Source organism: Salminus brasiliensis, chromosome 17 (assembly GCF_030463535.1).
Source record: "Salminus brasiliensis chromosome 17, fSalBra1.hap2, whole genome shotgun sequence".
Lineage (NCBI taxonomy): Eukaryota > Metazoa > Chordata > Actinopteri > Characiformes > Bryconidae > Salminus > Salminus brasiliensis.
The window spans coordinates 8,721,171-8,738,574 of NC_132894.1; the positions used below are offsets into that span (position 1 = coordinate 8,721,171).

Below are 17,404 nucleotides of genomic sequence, written 5' to 3' on the forward strand. Positions count from 1 at the left end.
TCAACGCAAATATTGCCTTGCTTAAAGTATAGCAGTATATCACAGTATATTGAATCATAACCCATGTATCGTATCACCAGGTTCTTGCCATTTCACACCTTTGGTAGAAGCATTGCTTTTCTCCTCCTTGAGTGTAGGAAGTCTGTATAACATAGTTATCAATGAAACTGCACAGGTTTCAGGATGGCTGCTACACTCTGCCGCATACTTTTGTCCATTATTATAGGAAACAATATGTCATACAGTATCAGAAACCACATACAGATCTTTGATGCAGTTTGAGGTGATTTTGGGCCCGCAGTTTGCGTGATGCTAATTGGTGATCATAAGCTTCTATGAGTTATTAGCATCTGACATCAGCCTTGCAGCTCTAGTGCCAAACTAAAGACGCAGGCTTGAAACCTGACATGTCTTGGCTAATGAAGAGGGAAAAGTGTGTAAATGTATGTGTGTATCCTGTTATGTTTTTACACCTTGAACTGTCTTTAAAAGCAGGCATATTTGACCCATTAGACTTGTCATGCTTACACTGACTGACATGCCCCCGCATTAATATTGTGCATAATCCCAACCAGTTCTACATACCCCTAATAACTAACGGCAGTGTAAATGAGTTCGGTGGGTTTAATCAGGGTGGTCTAAATGCACACTTAGAAAAAAACCTTCTGCTGGCAGGATCACCACTCCTACCTTGAAGTGTGCCTAGTTGCAGCTTTTCAGTAACAAAGTGTAACTGGCGCCTTATTTCATTTCCCCGCGCGCTGATTGGATTTGAGATGGTCCTGCTGTCTCCCTCCGGCAGCTCTCTGACAAAGCTGCCATCTCTTTAACGGCTCCTGATAGATATGATAATGCAGCCTGGCTTTATTGTGGAGCGGCTAAGGGGCGGCGAGCAGGTTTCACAAACCCCCTTCCACGTGCCGCTCTGTCTTCGTGCCTGGCGTTTCTGCATCCCGCTAGCTTCCTCCCAACCCCCCCCCCCCCCCCCCCATCTCTGACTTGAGGTGTCTTTCTGCTTGAACATTTTAATCGCTTTTGTCACTGACTCACACACTCACTGACTCACACTCACTCACTCACTCACACACTCACTGACTCACACACTCACTCACTCACTCTCTCAGTGACTCTCACACTCACTCGCTCACTCACATCCTTTTATTGAGTGCTCTTTGTATCATCTGTGTTCATTTCATGTTTATAGTTCTTACTAGGGGGGCACTGTTATGGCATTTCCGGCCCAGTAGCCATAGCCGGTTCCCACTAGCAGACGGTATACCAGACCTCCCTGTGTATGGGAGGTGTAGGGTTTACTGTAACCTTAAGAGTGGCATGCCACGGAGGTTCAAGCACAATGAAGGAGTCATGGATTATATTAAAGCGACATGCAGTATGTAATCATCGCCTCAGCCTGAAAATATGAATGGTTTGAAGGGTCTACAAATTATGCTGTTAATAATCTATACAGTGTGTACCTTGTTAACGTTGACAGAATTAGTATCTATATGTTGTTCAGTTCGGTTTTTACTATGTTGCTCATTAAAAAGCCATCGGATTTAGTTTATTAAAGCACCTAAAATGATTTTATCTGAAAAACAAAATCCCTGTTTCAGCTGAAGGGCTGGAGAGCACCTTTAAACCAATCAAAAGGGCCCATTTAACTGAGAGGGGGCTATATAGACAGTCAAACTCAGCGGAACCAGTCAAAGGGGCCTGTTAGGCAGACATTTAAACTCAGCAGAACCAGAACCAATTAAAATGTCTGTTCAACCCCGTGGGTGGAAAGACAAACAGTCAACCTCAGCAGCAGAACCAATCAAAATAATAATAATAATATTAATTCAAATTCAGCTCAAGTTCAATTTATATAGCGCTTTTCACAAACCCAAGGCCGCTTTACATATAAAACAGGATGGAGGGGCGAAGATTTGAAGGATTTTTTGAGCCGAGATTTGAAGGAAGCCAGGGTCGAAGTTAAAGGGCCTGTTTCACCTGGAGGTGGGAAAGCAGACAGGCAGACCCATCAGAACCAGAAGCAATCAAAAGGGATTGTTTAACCCAGGGGGTGGGAAGGCAGACAGGCAAGCTTCAGAACGCAGAACCAACAGTTAGAACCAACAGTTCCCTGAGACTCTGCTGAAGTCCAGTAATCTCCTAAATGTACTGCAAAGGTGAACGAATGCACTCAGTTGAACCTGACTACATGTTTCTTACAGTATTTCTCTCTAATACCTCCATGCGAAGCTCTTTAGAGTTGTTGGCTAGCAGCGTTAGCCCACTCAACCCTGCAGGGTCATGTTGTGTTTAGGTTAGTTATTCGGCGTCTGATTGTCAGTGGCAGGCAGCCATGATTCCATGGCTGTACACATGACCTTTTTTTTTTAAAGAACCAACACCTCTGTACCACTTTTGGAGGTGTTGCTCACCCCTGGATGTAGCTTTAGGGGTTTAGGTCAAACAATTATTGATGTAGCAGCGGCGGTTCTACGTAGTTTGGGGCTTGGTGTTATGGTATGCTCTATTTCGGTGCAGTGGAAATGAGGAATTCAATTGTAAACTAAATTATGAAATTATCGCACGTAACTAGAATGTTGGACTGCTAATTAAAACCATTTATCAGTGAATAATACGCTATATGGACAAAGGTATTGGCACACCTGCTCATTCATTCATTGAAATCAAGGGTGTAACATGTACATTTTGGAGCATTGCTGTGAGGATATGATTGCACTGAGCAACAAGAGCATTCGTGATGTCAGGATGTTGGAGCACATTTCATCATACCAGAGAACCCAGTTCTCCACTGCTGTACAGCTCAATGCTGAGGGTGCTTTATAACCTTCTAGCTCACACCTGGCATTAGGCATGGGGCCAGTGGGTTTAGGGACTAGACAAGCTGTGTGTGTGCATTTGCATTTTTTGCGTCAGCAATGGATGCAACTTCAAGTAGCTGAATTCATTCAGTATTTAGAATGACATTTGTGTTTATTGGCCTTTATATCGTGAGCCTCTTCTTTTTACAATATATTTTTTACATTTATTTTCTATTTCTTAATTTAGCCCATCTTTTTATTCCATCTCCATGGAATCTCCATGTTCACGACAGAGATCTGTGGCCTGTGCACCTTTAATGCTTCGGCTGCTCATCTGCTCTTCCGCTCGGCACTTTTGCAGTTTTGTAGTCTGATGAGCATAATGTCGTTTAACCTTGCTTTCATATTCTGCTCATAAACACAGGCTTTGATTTATGGAACCTGTCACGAGTTGTCCTTTTGGCCATGCTTACAAACACAAACAAGCCAGGCGCTTTCTACTCAACAGCAAGAAACGGAGGCGAAATGAACCTGCTTAGCCCGATCGACCTGTCGCTTTGCTGTGAGCTCTTACAGTTTTTTTTGCCCTTTTTGCAGTCTGTCACATCAAATGTAAACCCACCCCCTCCTCCCCAGCATTAAGAACAGTGGTCTAATTTTGTCACATCAGCAGAAAGGACATATGGTCTCTCCCAAAAAAAAAAAAAAAACTGCTGCTTGGAGAGATGAAACATCTCTGACTCGTTCTCTGGAGCTCCTGGTTCAGCAGCTTTTCTGAAGCATCTATTAAATCAATGTCTAAAGAGCGAGAGTGAGAGCAATTTATCGCGGACCTGTTTAACAGGTATTTCATTTCAATGAAGTAATTAACGGCACGTTTGGAGTGAAACCTGCTCCCGTCTACAGCCTTTAAGCACAGTAGTACCTTAATTAACAAATATCATGCTTAATTGATCAGTCACCTGCAGGGCGCACCAGGCAGGCTGGGGAGCGCGAGGAGAGTGGCCGATTCTAAATGAACTACGCTAAATGAAAGCTCTTGAGTCGCACTGGACAAAAAGAGTCAGAAGACTGACCCAGCGGCTTATGGGTGTAGAACTAAATATGGCTGGAGACCTGATCCAAGATCAGTGACAGAATGGTTCTTTGAATGACAATATTGTATCGAACAGTAGTGGGCAGTTCCAGCCCTGGAGGGGTGAGTTCCTGCTTAAGCACACCTGATTCAACTCATCTGTTAATTGGCAGGTTTAGGGAAATCAGCAAACTGCGCCGGACTCCAGCCCTCAGTTGCCTACCCCAGGTGTAAAAAAAAAAAAAGCCCTGACAGCACGAACTACACAACAACCACAATTTCTTCGAGCAACGTCATAGAAGAACCATTTTTGGTTCCATTAATGAGCATGTTATTAATAAAGATGTGTGAGTCATTGTGTGAACCATCGTTTGGTGTAAAATTTCTTTACCAGTTTAGAACATCTTCACACTTACATATCTCAATTACAGACATGTTTTGAAAGTAGAACCATTTGAAGACCCTTTATCTTTACGGGTGTATCTGAATCTTCTGCGGTGACCTGTAGTATCTGTATTAGGTTAAATGACTTCAGCAGTAATGTACAGCTCACTTCTTTCTGTGTGCGTCTTCTTTTTTTCAGCGTATTCTGGGATCTGTACTGTGCGGCCCCGGATCGGCGGGAGACATGTGAACATTCCAGCGAAGCCAAGGCTTTCCACGACTATGTAAGTCCCTTATATTATCTGAACACTGAACAAGTCGTAGCATTGGTTCAATCCTGAGGTATTACTTGACCTTGCTGGCCGTTTGTGTTGGCTTATATTTATGCTATGTAGTAGGTGTAGGTGGCTCGTCCATTGAATGGAAGCTAATAGTGACCTGACTAGGGTGTCTTAGTATTTGTCATTTTAGCCAGGTGCAAGTATTTTCAGTGATTGCCACTTTTATTGACCCTTAGAAGTCAATAAAAATGAAAAGCGTGGTGTAATTTGATTCTGCACCACTCGCTTGGAGCTCTTTGAAACAGGTTCTTTCAAACGTTCGGATTGGAATCGTTGGGCCTATCATTGGAGGATCACATATTTACAGCCCAGCTGCACAGCTGGGTTCAAAAGGGGGGCTTATTGTCTTGTATCTCTGCCCATAACCACTGGACATTGCTGGTGTTTGTTAGCTGACTTAACAAAATCGGCAGTTAGTGTTCTCCTGCAAGCGTGTTGAATTGTCCAGTTATGATCAGTTAGCAGCAGTTTGAGAAGATGTGGTTGTCTTGGAGAAAGCATTTCTACCACTCAGCCTCCCAGTTCTGGTGGCGTTGTGCCCTATCTAGTGGGTGGGAATTTGCCAATGATAAAATTGCTGAGAAATTCAGGAAACATCATCTTTTACTTGACACTACTTTACTATTAACTACTAGACACTATAACAAAGGGATAGTATGAGGGTTGGTAGTATGATTAGAATGTAGTACAGTTGCTTGGTAGTCTGTGTAAAATTCCAGTTAGCATTGGGATTGTTCGGATTGTTGGACTTGTACTTTTCATGTCTGGTTTAGAGAAGTAGGCCTATTTGCCTGCCTTTCAACTTCTGCCTCATGTAAAGTTCTGGATAGATAAGGTCCCTGTCTCATTTCGGTCACCCAGGCTACCCACAGTCTAACATAGGGGTTAACGCTCTGACCTCCCAGCACCCTCACCCCTTCATCTGCAGCGGCCGGTCGCTTCCACCTGGAGGCATATGTGGAGACATCCTGAACGCCCCATGCCCACAAAAGAGCGCTGTATGGTTATGCAGCTTTCCGAGTGCAAATGACCATGTTAATGTTGCCGCAAAGGCTGACCCCCTCCTCAGCCTAACCACTCAGCCCTCAGCGGTTTGAGAGTTAGTGCTTTGCTATCTGCCGTTCACTGAGCGCTTGGGGATTCTCCTTCGCCCCTGCTCTGTTTTCTTTGGCAGAAGTTTAGCGTTGCATATAAATTGTGCGAGTATCTTTTATCCACCACATTAACAGTGTTAAAACCTCACGAATACACTCTAGAGGTGGATTATGTGTCACGCGGAATAATAAAGTGGCTAAGATTTAGTGCTAACTGCTAACTCCGGAGCCTCACCTGGGCTGCTCTGTCTTGAGACTCGAAATGGATTATGATTCTATTCTTACCTCAGACATTTAATTTGCTGGGCTTGCCAGTGAGACACAGTTAGAAGTCCATGTCAGCTAACTGCCAAAGTTTCAACAGATTTGACTTTGTGTGTGTGCGTCCCTGTGTGTGTGTGTGTATTGCCACTATAAGATTAATTACATGGTTAATTAAACGCCATGCTTAATTAAACCAGACGTGTGTTCAATTAATCTATATGCCTAATCATTTTTAACTCGCCTCCCAGTGGACACCTGGGATTCTTGTGAATGGTCAGATTGGAGGACCCCTCCTGTGGCAAGTGGAACACCCATATTCATGGTTGATGTGATATTTGATGTTTGCTTAGATTGCGTGTTTGAAAGGTTTGGGGAGTGCGTGTACATGTGTGTATGCTGGGGTGTTGGGGTGTTGTAAGCAGACTGTGTCTCCGCTCTGCTCTACCAGACCTCGGGGACTTGGGTCAAGACAGAAAGGCTCAAATGTCCTGCCCCTGAGTTCCAGTCAGAGGATTAATGACTAGTTTCCCTTGACCTTTGACCTCCGCGAGGTTCAGAAGGTCAGGGTGTATCCGCCTGTGGCAGGTTGAGCCGAGAAGTTGTTTTCGGTGTGAAATGCATCTTAAGAACTGCTCTCTCTTCGCTGTGAGGTTCATCTGACGATGTGTGGAACGCTTCAGCCTTTGTGGATTGCATGAGGTTATAGGTGGAGAACAGTGCAGTGAGATTTGCCAGCAGCTTTTCTACATGGACATATGCAGTGGGCATGAGGGTTTCCCAGAGATGGCACTTTACAATACTTTCCTTTCCAATGCTGATATGGAAATCTTGAGGATTACTCTGATCTTTACATTTAATTGAAAATTAGCAAGTTTCAAATTGGGTTAAATTGAATTGAACCACTTCGAATTAAAATGCGCATTAAAGTCGGTAAATGACGCAAACACCTTACTACTCCCCAGGAGGAACCGCACAGCTAACAGCACCGCATAAGTGCTATTTCAGGTTAGATTTGGTACAGGATCAAATCAGATTAGTTCTTTTTTACATTCTGTTATCTAGGGCCGATATCGAGCTGACTGTCTCATCGTAAAAAGGAACTATTTACCAGGCAGAGAGGTTGATTTAAGCAATTAAAATTAGGGATTCTCAGAATTTTTGGCAACTGAAATTATTTTGCCGAAAATGGTAGCATAAAAAAGCAGTTGAGTTTGAGTTTTGTAATTGTTTTTTCTTTAAAAAGCAAGACAGAAATATGTTGAAGCTCTTTAATTTATGCAGTGGCACAGTGAATGAAAACCTGCGAAAACTGTGTTTAATATTTGGCCTTTAGTCTTCGGGCAAATGTTTCATTTTGTTCAGTCCTGGTTTTGGCCAAAACTTTTATTTCGGTGCATCCTTAATTCTTCACTCTTGTCATGAATCTATAACGAAGCATTGCTTTTACCAAAGAACTCTAGAAAACCCTCTTTTTAAGGGTGTAGATTTCACCAGTTCCTCTAGAACACTGAACATCATCTCTTTAAAGAGAGAGCATAATAAGTCCTGCTTCATTGGGTTAAATAAAATATATTGAACTTTCTTGAAGTGTTTTGAAACTGTATTCATGCCATATCGCTCACCCCTATTTGGCCCAGTGCTGATACCTGCTCTCAAATCTGTTCCATCAGTAGTGTTTTCTCTATCCTGATTGTTTTTAGGCTAATTCAATTTATATGCAGCCTTCATTCAGTGTCCGGGTGGTTCTGAGAGAACCCGAGGACAGCCTCTGTCTATTTTGAGTGTTTTTGTGGACTCTGGGCTAATGTTGTGTGAAGAGTGTTATCGTGGAGGTTGTGATGAGCCATGGTTTGGGATGGGGTGGGGGTGAGGGTGAAGGAGGAGGAGGAGAAGGCTGGAGTCCCCCAGGATGCTCCAGACCTCTCTCTGTCTGATTAACTTCAGCCCCGGAGTCCCTGCGGACCGGCCGCCCCATCAAGCCTGCTATCTCAGGCTAGGCTGATAACAGGGCCCATTCCCCAGTGTGTCAGTGGATCAGGGGCAGAAAAACAAGCAGGATCCCATGAGTCAAAACCTTCTCACTCCAGCAATATTGCCTTCTTCTCCTCTTCATTCAGAGCTTCCACACAGGTGGTGTTTTTGTGGTCCAAGGATTAAACGTTTGTGTGTGTGTATAAAATTCTTTTTTTACCTGGAGGCTTCTTTTTTTTTTGCTCTGGAATTTTGTTGACCTGCCAGTCGTCTTGACTTGATGGATTTTGGAAATAATCAAGAGTTTTCCATGGATGCATGTTCCTTCTCCCTTTCATGCACACCCCCCCCCCCCTCTCTCCGGCCTGTAAAATAGGCTCCGGAGGTCCTCCAGTTTGGGAAAGATAATGGGATATAATGTGCTAATCCTCAAATCTGGGGAATGGTTTATAGCTAATCGGAGGATTTTTATGGGATTGGGGCTCTGGCTGGGCCCCCAGAACCCGAGGGCCTGGCAGCCTTGGTACAGCCGAAATGCCCTCAAACACCCACCCCCCCGCCTTTCAGCCCAGCCTACAGTGTAAGAATGTCGAGTAGAATTACCTTAGCATAGCTAACAAAAGTTAGCGCTGACATTTTTATTGCATCTTAAAGCACATCTGGGCAGCGCATCCCGGTGGGTTGCTCCGAGTCCAACGCGACGAGCGTGCACTGAAGACTTAGCATAAGGGCAGAAGAGTTTGACCAGTGAAGCGAAGCTCTCTTTGTTCTGAACAGCATCCAGGGGTCTCGACGTGAGCATCTGGAGTTTATGTTAATATGACATCTGTACCCGCCGCTCGCCGCAGACTCTGGGACACACAAGCTTGCCTCGCTTCAGCGTACTGCCAGAGCTTTTCCACAAGCCTGAGTGTATGCAGTGGGCATCCACTGGCGAAACCTTCCTAAATTCGTGAGCAGGTTTGCGTGTCATAAGCAATGAAAAATGCTTCAGTGTGTGTCGTCTTGGGCTTTCTTAAAAATAAAGCAACAGGATGGTGTGAAACGGTTTGCTGTGTATCAAAAAACGCTTCAGATGTAGGAACAGGTGCACATGATTGGCATGAACCTGTAAAGTAGGTCGGAAGATGCTTGCAAATAATTTCTATTCTTCATGTCATTGAAACTAAATGGACAAAAGTATTGGGACACCTGCTCATTACTGGTTTCTTCCAAAATCAAAGGTATTAAAAAATGAGTTTATCCTGCTTTTGCTTTTGAGTAACGGTCTCTACTGTCCATAGAAGGCTTTCTACTCAATTCTGGAGCATTGCTGTGAGGACTTTATTGCATTCAGCATCAGGAGCGTGAGTGAGGTCGGATGTTGAATGATCACAACCCCACCTCATCCATCCCCAACTCCCCAGCTCATCCCAAAAGTACTAAATGGAGCATCAACAATCATTTCAGAGAACACTGTCCCACTACTTCATAGCTCCACATGCTTGGGGGCTTTATGTCCCTCTAGCCTATGCCTGGCATTAGACATGGTGCCAATAGGTTCATGTTTATCTGCTCCAGAGAGTCCTATTCTCTTGGCAATACTTCTCTACAGGGACTAGACAAGCTGTGTGTATATGTGTGTGTGTGCAATGGCACATCTATGTCAGCAATGAATGCAACTTCAAGTAGCTGAATGCATTCATTAGAAGGGGTGTCCACAAACATTTGGACCTATAGTGTACATTAGAGATTGTGAGCTAAATGAGTTTTCCTCTCTCACATTTTTAACTCTGTATCTCAGTTTGGTCAACAATACAGTTTGAGCCGAGCCTTAAAAACATTAACAAATGAGCTGTGGGTGAAATAAATGAAATAGTTGAAAGATGTTTAGTCCCTTTAATTCGCTTACTGTTTATTTCCATCCTTAGGTTAGAACAATAGAGTGCTGAGCCCTTTGCTGGATTTTGAATTTATTATCTTCCACACTTAATGAGCAGCAGTTAGACTGTAGGGCCACTCTAGAGCTGTGAAATTACACTAAAAAAGGACACAGGTCTGAGTAAATGCACCTTTCTTTTGTTTGTTGGATACAGAAATGTACATGATCCCACAGCTGTCTAACTGCCTGCTTGTCCAGAGACAATAAGGAGACCATAAGATCATTATACAAACCTCATCAACATAACATCCCTCTATGGGCAGGATCTAGAAAGAATCTAAAGAATGAATCTAGGAAGAATCTAAAGAACCATGTTTGAAAGAGAGGTGTGTGAGTGTGAAGAACCTTTAAATTGGTAAAGAACCATCTGAAGGACCTTTATTTGTAGGCGTGTATAGTCCATCCCGCAGTCTAAAGCATGTCTTCTGAAACATTCTCTTGGTGCAAAATGAAAACCCCGGCCAGAACTCATCTGCTTCTCCCTCCAGCACTTGAGTGGGGTCTAAACGGGCAACCAAAGTAGCATCCATTAAAGCTGGCATGTATGTCGCTTGTTGTCTCAGTGTTATTGAGTATACAGAGGACACAGGTGTTCCTTGATGACAAGCTTATGAGGTAGTAAACCTGAAGTGGATGGGAGTGCGCCAGATGACTGTGTATTTAGTGGCTTGGTTTGCGGGCTGCGCACAGGGCTGGCTAGTCGGAGAACAGGTGGTCGGACGACCGGAGCGTTTCAGAAGGGAAAGTGAATGCGAATCACCCGTAGTGTTTCGCTGCTTTTGTTTTTAGTCGTTCCAGGTGGTCGTGGTTTCAGAAGAGGCTTTGAAGACTTTTGTAACACATGTATGGTCGCATTCTCTCTTTCCCACCCTGTGCTTTTTTTCTGTTTCACCTGGCTGGTTTTTATTTCCTCTTCACATGTATTGTATAATATCCTCTCTCTCTCTCTCTCTCTCTCTCTCTCTCTCTCTCTCTCTCTCTCTGTGCCAGTCTGAAATATGTGCTTTGCTCCTGTATGTTCACTTCTTCCTGTCACTTTTCTACACTCTCCCTCCCTCCACCCATGTACTCCTATGGGTGCTCCTTGCCGTCTGCTCTGTTTGGTGGTAAAATATGTTTTGTTTGTTTATCTGTGTTTGTGTTGATGTGAAACGTGATCGGAATGCCAGAGGAGTGCCCCTTTGTGGGTATGCTAAATAAAACATGTCATTTGCTTGAAGCCGACTGTTTAATTGTTTGCATGATAATAGTCCTAAGATGCGAACGTGCCAGTACCACATGTGCTTAACACTGAGAAAGCGTTATACTATTGTTTGGCTGGTGTTCTTCACAAATACTGATTTTCTATATTACTACGGAAAACACTGTTGGCATGGTGGGAGGGTTGACTGAGGTGCGGTGAGGAGGTTATGGAACGTGCCAGACCCTGTTGTCATCACCTTTGTGGGATGTGTCTCCCTATACTCCCTTTACATTGGTTGGTTTTTAGAAAACTATGGGTCTGACGTCAGCGTGTTGTCAATATGATGGGTCGCCTTTCCCAGAAAAAAAGGCATGAACAGATTCATTTGGTTTCCACTGAACTTCTAAAATGATGGCATTTCTACCAACTGAACCATGTTCAAGTGCAGAACTCGAGACTAGTTCCAATTCGCACATCATGCAACAATTACGACATCGCCAACAGATATAATGGTCCCCATATGCTCCCGCCGCTCTTTTTTTTTTTTTTTTACTTTCCCGTTTTTTTTTACTTCTTCTATTGTTTAATGGGTGATGAAAGCCTGCCTCAACTTCCTGTACTGGTCCGAAAGTCTGAGCCATCCAAAAAAATGACACTGCAAACCAACCAAACCTTGGTACAGTTTGATCCAGCTTAAGACTGGACCAAATTTTGGTCCTTTGGTCTGAGGCACACTTCACACCTGCTAGCAAACTGAAAAGCCCAAAGGTCCAGCCCGAACAATGTGAGTGTGAAAGCACCCTAAGGGTGTTTTCACACTAGCGTTTTTTCACAGACCCTGGAGCACTTTCTCTGAGGGCCTAGATATGGATCTACTTTGACTGGATTCTGATAACACTTGTCATTAAATTGTATCCCCAGCCTGGCCAGATGAGATCAGATTTTTGATAAAAAACACAACAACACCAAGCAGATTTCCGTTTCTGCTTGCCTGCGGGAATTCGATGACAGAAAACGCATTCCGTTTATACTTGTAGTAAATGTGGGACGTTTACCCCTGACCTTTTTAATGCACACAAGTGAAATCTGAATGTGATCCGTACGTTAATGCCGAGTGTAAACCAAACAGGCTCTGAGAGTGTGAAAGCTGCTGTCAAGTCCGGGAGCGGCCCGGAAAACCCATCCCTGGTCCTCCCGAAATCGGTGGTGTCCCAGCACCACGTGTGGTGTTGCATGATCGGTTCATTTTGTCCCATGACTGCTTCAACCTGACGCCTGCATGGCTAAAATCCTTCTCCTATGAGGACGGCTCCTTGTTTGCTGGTGTTTCTGCATGGTGAAATTCCATGACTGCAGAAAATCGCTGTAAATTTGTAAATTCTCTCCTCTGAATATTAAACGTTTGGTTATTGGTTGGCTAATTTATGATGGCCTTGGGTCGGACAGGTTTACGCTTTCATTTCTGGTTGCTTTATTCAGAGTCATCCCGAAAATATAAACAATCTGGCTGCTTCAGCATACTATCTACACATCCATCATGGCTAATTACAAATTGTGAAGGTCAGACACGAGCAGGTTGCTTTGTTCAGAACCCAGCTGGAAGCATTTTGTAAATATGAAATACCAGGACGTTCCTTAAGTACTGTTTCTGCTCTCATAAACTCAGTCAGAGTGATCAAATGAATAATTGGTGCCCCACGTGAGGGAGATCGCACGGAAGAGTGGTGTCAGCTAGTGGGGTCATCATCTCTGGTTGAGGTGTAACCATGGACTTGCCATCCTGTCAGAATCCACACAATTACAAGCCCCTTTCACTGATGCTGTTTGATCTGAACTCCCCTGCTGCTTTGAAGTTGGCTGGGCGGCCCCGGTCCAGACACGAGCAGAAACCATTGTGAAAAATCCTGCTGCCTCCAGAAATTGGCATAAATTACTGCCATTACTCAAATAATGCTGCTGCGTCTGCTTTTCAGGCTACTTTCCGCAGGCTGTGTTTCACGCGCGACGTTTTCTTTTTGTGGCACAATTACTGCGCACTTTCGGCTGCGGAGAGAGCAGAGGATGTAGCGTGCGTATTTTGAAGTGCTTCGCTGTGTCGAGCTCACCCTGACGCGGGGTAAAGCCCTGGACGCCTCCCACCTGCCGGCCTGCGATGGCGAGTAGAAGAACTGAAGTGAAGTGCTCCGGGAGAAGAAGAATGTGATTGCTGTTCATTAAGACGGGAATGACAGCCGTCAGGAATGATGAGGGAATTCCAGCGGGATGACATAGCAGACCTTTCGTTTGTTTTTTAGGAAGACAAACGCCATTCCTGGGACCGTGCAAACAGGAAGACTTCAGTATGTTCTTCTGGTTCATAAAACCAAAACATAAACTTTCCTAGTCTCCCTCTCTCTCCCTCCCTCTCTCTCTCTTTGTAGTGTGGGCAGCTGTGGTGTGTTGGCAGTGTTACGCTGGCAGGCTGTGTGGCTGGCACTTGGTACGTCTGCTGCTGCTAGGCCATTTGCTTCTGCTCTGCCAGAGAGGAGCGTGCTAGGCTGTGCTGCAATGCTCTCAAGTACCAGCTGGGCAATGAAAATAAACCTGCCACTTTCAATATCGGGTGTTTGTGTGGGTGCTCTTTAAAACTCTCATTGGGCTCAAGTGTCAACAGGAACGCCCATCCTTTCAATGAGAGTGAGAAAACTTACTCGACTGAGATGTCTTTACACTCCTCACGGTTGAACCCTTAGAAGACATTGATTGTGTTTAAATGTAATTATGAAATTGTGTGAATAGTAACTGTTTATCTTTTGTTTCACACCGTCCAGAAACCACACAAACTTGGCAAACATTTCTGTGGGTCTGGATTTAGAGGTGATCTAGGGGTGGGGCTGTAGATCCACTGGACCCAGTAAAGATCGGATTGGCTGATATTCAGCTTTAAGGTACTCAGATCAAATTGGGGGAACCCCTGACATCAATTACCACTAATTATCAATCAGGTGGCACGTTTTATTCCCATTTTTGTCCAAAATTGATGTAGAACACTTTGATTTGTGTGGAACACCATAATCTCTACGAGAGCTAAGGGATCATCTGTAAATTACATTGCAAATGGCAATCACGGGGGCCCAAGCAATACACATCTTATATTTGATTTGCCTCTATTTACAATAATTGTTAAGGAGGGATCTCAAATGAGATGTCTGTCTAATTTCAAATACACCGAACCTTTGACCTTTGCATGGTAAGCTGATGTGTTTTTAAACAAATAAGTCCTGGATGCTCATGTGTCCCCAGTGTCTTTTTTTTGGTCATCCTAGCACTTGGATCAGATGTTTTTACGATGATGGTGATGGATATATATGTGTGTGAGTTACATTTGCTTGCTATGTCCTCCAGGTTTCTTCACTTATTTTAATACTTTGAGTGATTATTATGTGAGTATTTTTGGAATCGGGGCTGTAGTACTGTAGTACTGTAGTACTGGGGCATTTTGTAGTTAATGTTCTTCATTTTACACTTGCGCTCTCTTCAACATCCCCCACACCCCTCCCCCCGCACACTCATCTCCCCGTCCTCATTGCTTTACAGCTACCCTGGGTATATTTACAGACAGTGAATTTAATGCCGAGTAATTATTATTTTTATACCATGTGCTTCCAGAGGCTTTCACTGAAAGGCAAAACAGCTCCCCACTGATCTGTGGATTGCCTCTGAGGCTGTGTTTGCACCTGGTTCCCTCTTACCTTGGCACCACTGTACGCCACTATATCAAGCAATGACAGTGCTTAGCTGATTACAAGGGGCTTCAAATGTCCCCCACATTTAAGGTGTCCACACACAAATATTCCTGTCTTTATTTACCTTCCTTCGTGTTGTTGAGCAGTTCTGAGCAGTTCTTCAAGCTTCACAGCTTTTTTTTCTTTTTCATTGATTCCTTCCCTCTCTCGCCACGTTTATTCATCCTTTCTTGTTTCATTTTTTTTCTTACAAATATATAGATAAATATAAATATATATATATATATATATATATATATATATATATATATATATATATATATATATATATATATATATGTATATATATATATATATATATATATACATACATAAATAAAAATGTGTGTATATATGCATAAATATATTGGCACAATTAGTGAACACTTAGCTAGTGGTCCATGCTACAGCAATGAATGTCCTGGAAGCTCTGAATCCACAACATCTCACACCCCAGCATACACATGTCTCTTCAGAGTTCTTTGGCTTTAGATGGCGGCTTAATGACAGTGTTTTCTTCCGAGGACAGTTCTGCAACCAATCTCAAACACAATGACACACAAAGGCGTCTCGCTGGGCCAGTTTCCTGGACACAGGTTAAGCTCTTCTGGCTGTGTAATTTAGTCCAGAACTAGCCTATCTATGAATAACCTGTTCAGTTTCTTGCTGGAATTCCTGTACCTTTGACCTTTGGGTGTTTGGGGTGTGTAGTAAGGCTTTCTGAACTGAACTGGACACTGTATTCTGTTACTATTAACAGTTTTAAATACAGGGCAGTATGAGACCTGTAGCAGCCTGGTGGACATGTGAAATTGTATGTTGTTGCTGTCATAAAAAAGCTTTTATTGACTGTCCAAACTGATTCATTTAAAGAGAACAGCTGGTGTTTTTTTTAATGGCTTCATAGTAAAAAAAAGGAGTTGTGAGATTTTCTTATGTACATGTAGTCTGAGTGTTAGGTTACAGTGTAGTGTGTGTACATTACAAGTCGTGTGTCATCATGTTGGCTGTGATGGCTCCACTGCATGCAAAGGCTGCTCGCTTATCTGCTGTCATAACAGAAATCTGAGGCTGGGGAGGAAGCGGGAGGGACGAGCAGCTGACCTGGTTTTTGGGGGGCCATGGCGGCCGGGCTGATGGTGGAGAGCTTGTAATCCCAGGAATGGGTGGCCAGATTAGAGGCCGCTCCATATTGTCAGAGGAGAGGTGGAGGCTGCACTAAAAGGCACAGCTCTGGCCCGGCCTCAAGGGAGGAGGATCTTTCATTTATTCATCTCTCCTGCCATTTATTTATTCCTGTATTTATTTATTTACATGCATATTGGATTGGAGCATGAGGGAGAGATGTGCACTTTGGGGGCAATATTTTATATAGCTTTTTATATAAATACATATAAGGTATGTTTTGTTATTTTAAAAATATTGTCCCATGCATAGTTTTCTGAATTATTAAACAAAAATTATGTATTTTGGACCAATAGCACTGGTACATTTACAATGTATGGATGTAAAAACAAATGTTTAAATGTTTAAGAGTTAATAATAATAAAAGAAGAAGAAACTGTACAAATGATCTACCATATCAGTGTCACACACAAAATTATGTTTTTTTGTTGTTTTTCCCTTTTTGATATGATGTGAATCTGGCGGTTGTTCTTTACATTGTATCAGATTTTCCATTTTTTATGAATGGACCAATACAAATGCTCCAAATGACTTGGAATAACATCTTTTTACATTGCTTTCCAATGAAAGTTGAGAAGTTTGTGTCCTTCTCCTGTAATGTTATTAATATAATGTCAAATCTGAGGGTAGAAGAAAAATGCAGTTAATTGCATATATACGAAATATAGATTGGGAGACACCTCTGAATAATTGAATTTAGGTCTTCCATTCAGTCCCATTGCCACAGGTGTATAAAATCAAGCACCTAGCCATGCAGTTTGCCTTTACACAGTGAAAGAAAAAGAGCTCAGTGATTTCCAGTGTGGTACTGGAATAGGAGCCACCGCTGCAACAACTAGTTAGTTGGTAAAATGTCTTCCCGCCTAGATACTCCACAATCAACTGTGAGTGGTTAAGCAACCACAGCAACTCAGCCACGAAGTGGGGGACCACGTAAAGTTACAGAGCGGTGTCCCCGATCGCAGAAAACTCTCCAAAGCTCTGCTGACTCAATAACTGCAGAGCGCCAAACCTGCTGTTAGAGCTGCAAAGGGGGTCCAACTACATATTAAAGGCTTTGGATTTAAAATGGGTTGTCGTAAAAGCTCCTGTAGGTGTATTGTGTAGGTGTCCCAATACTTTTGTCCATATAGTGTACATACAAACAGCTCACAGTCATATTTGCTTGCTTTTTTTGAGAAAATCGTTCAGTTTGGTGAAGTTATGGTTTTCCCACTCTGCTCTGCTGATGGTGTGTAAGATATGCTGACTCACAGTTAACAGAAGAAGCTGAACTGATATCCTGAGCCAGTTCCTTTCTCTTTCCTTTTCTGCCTCACTTTTACGCATTTCCCCTCTGTAATTTGTTTGTTAATTCATTGTGAGGGGCTGCATGCTGGAAGCCGCAGAGTAAATGTTTATCGGGGACT

At 43.2% G+C, this 17,404-nt stretch overlaps 1 protein-coding gene across 1 annotated transcript in view; it reads left to right on the forward strand.

Moving 5' to 3' along the window:
* ssbp4 (single stranded DNA binding protein 4) overlaps positions 1–17,404 on the forward strand; it is an 83,815-nt gene that overhangs the window by 20,270 nt on the left and 46,141 nt on the right. The window contains exon 4 of the mRNA XM_072660010.1: positions 4,472–4,556. Within this exon, the coding sequence (XP_072516111.1) occupies positions 4,472–4,556 (85 nt within the window). The remainder of the gene's footprint in view (positions 1–4,471; positions 4,557–17,404) is intronic.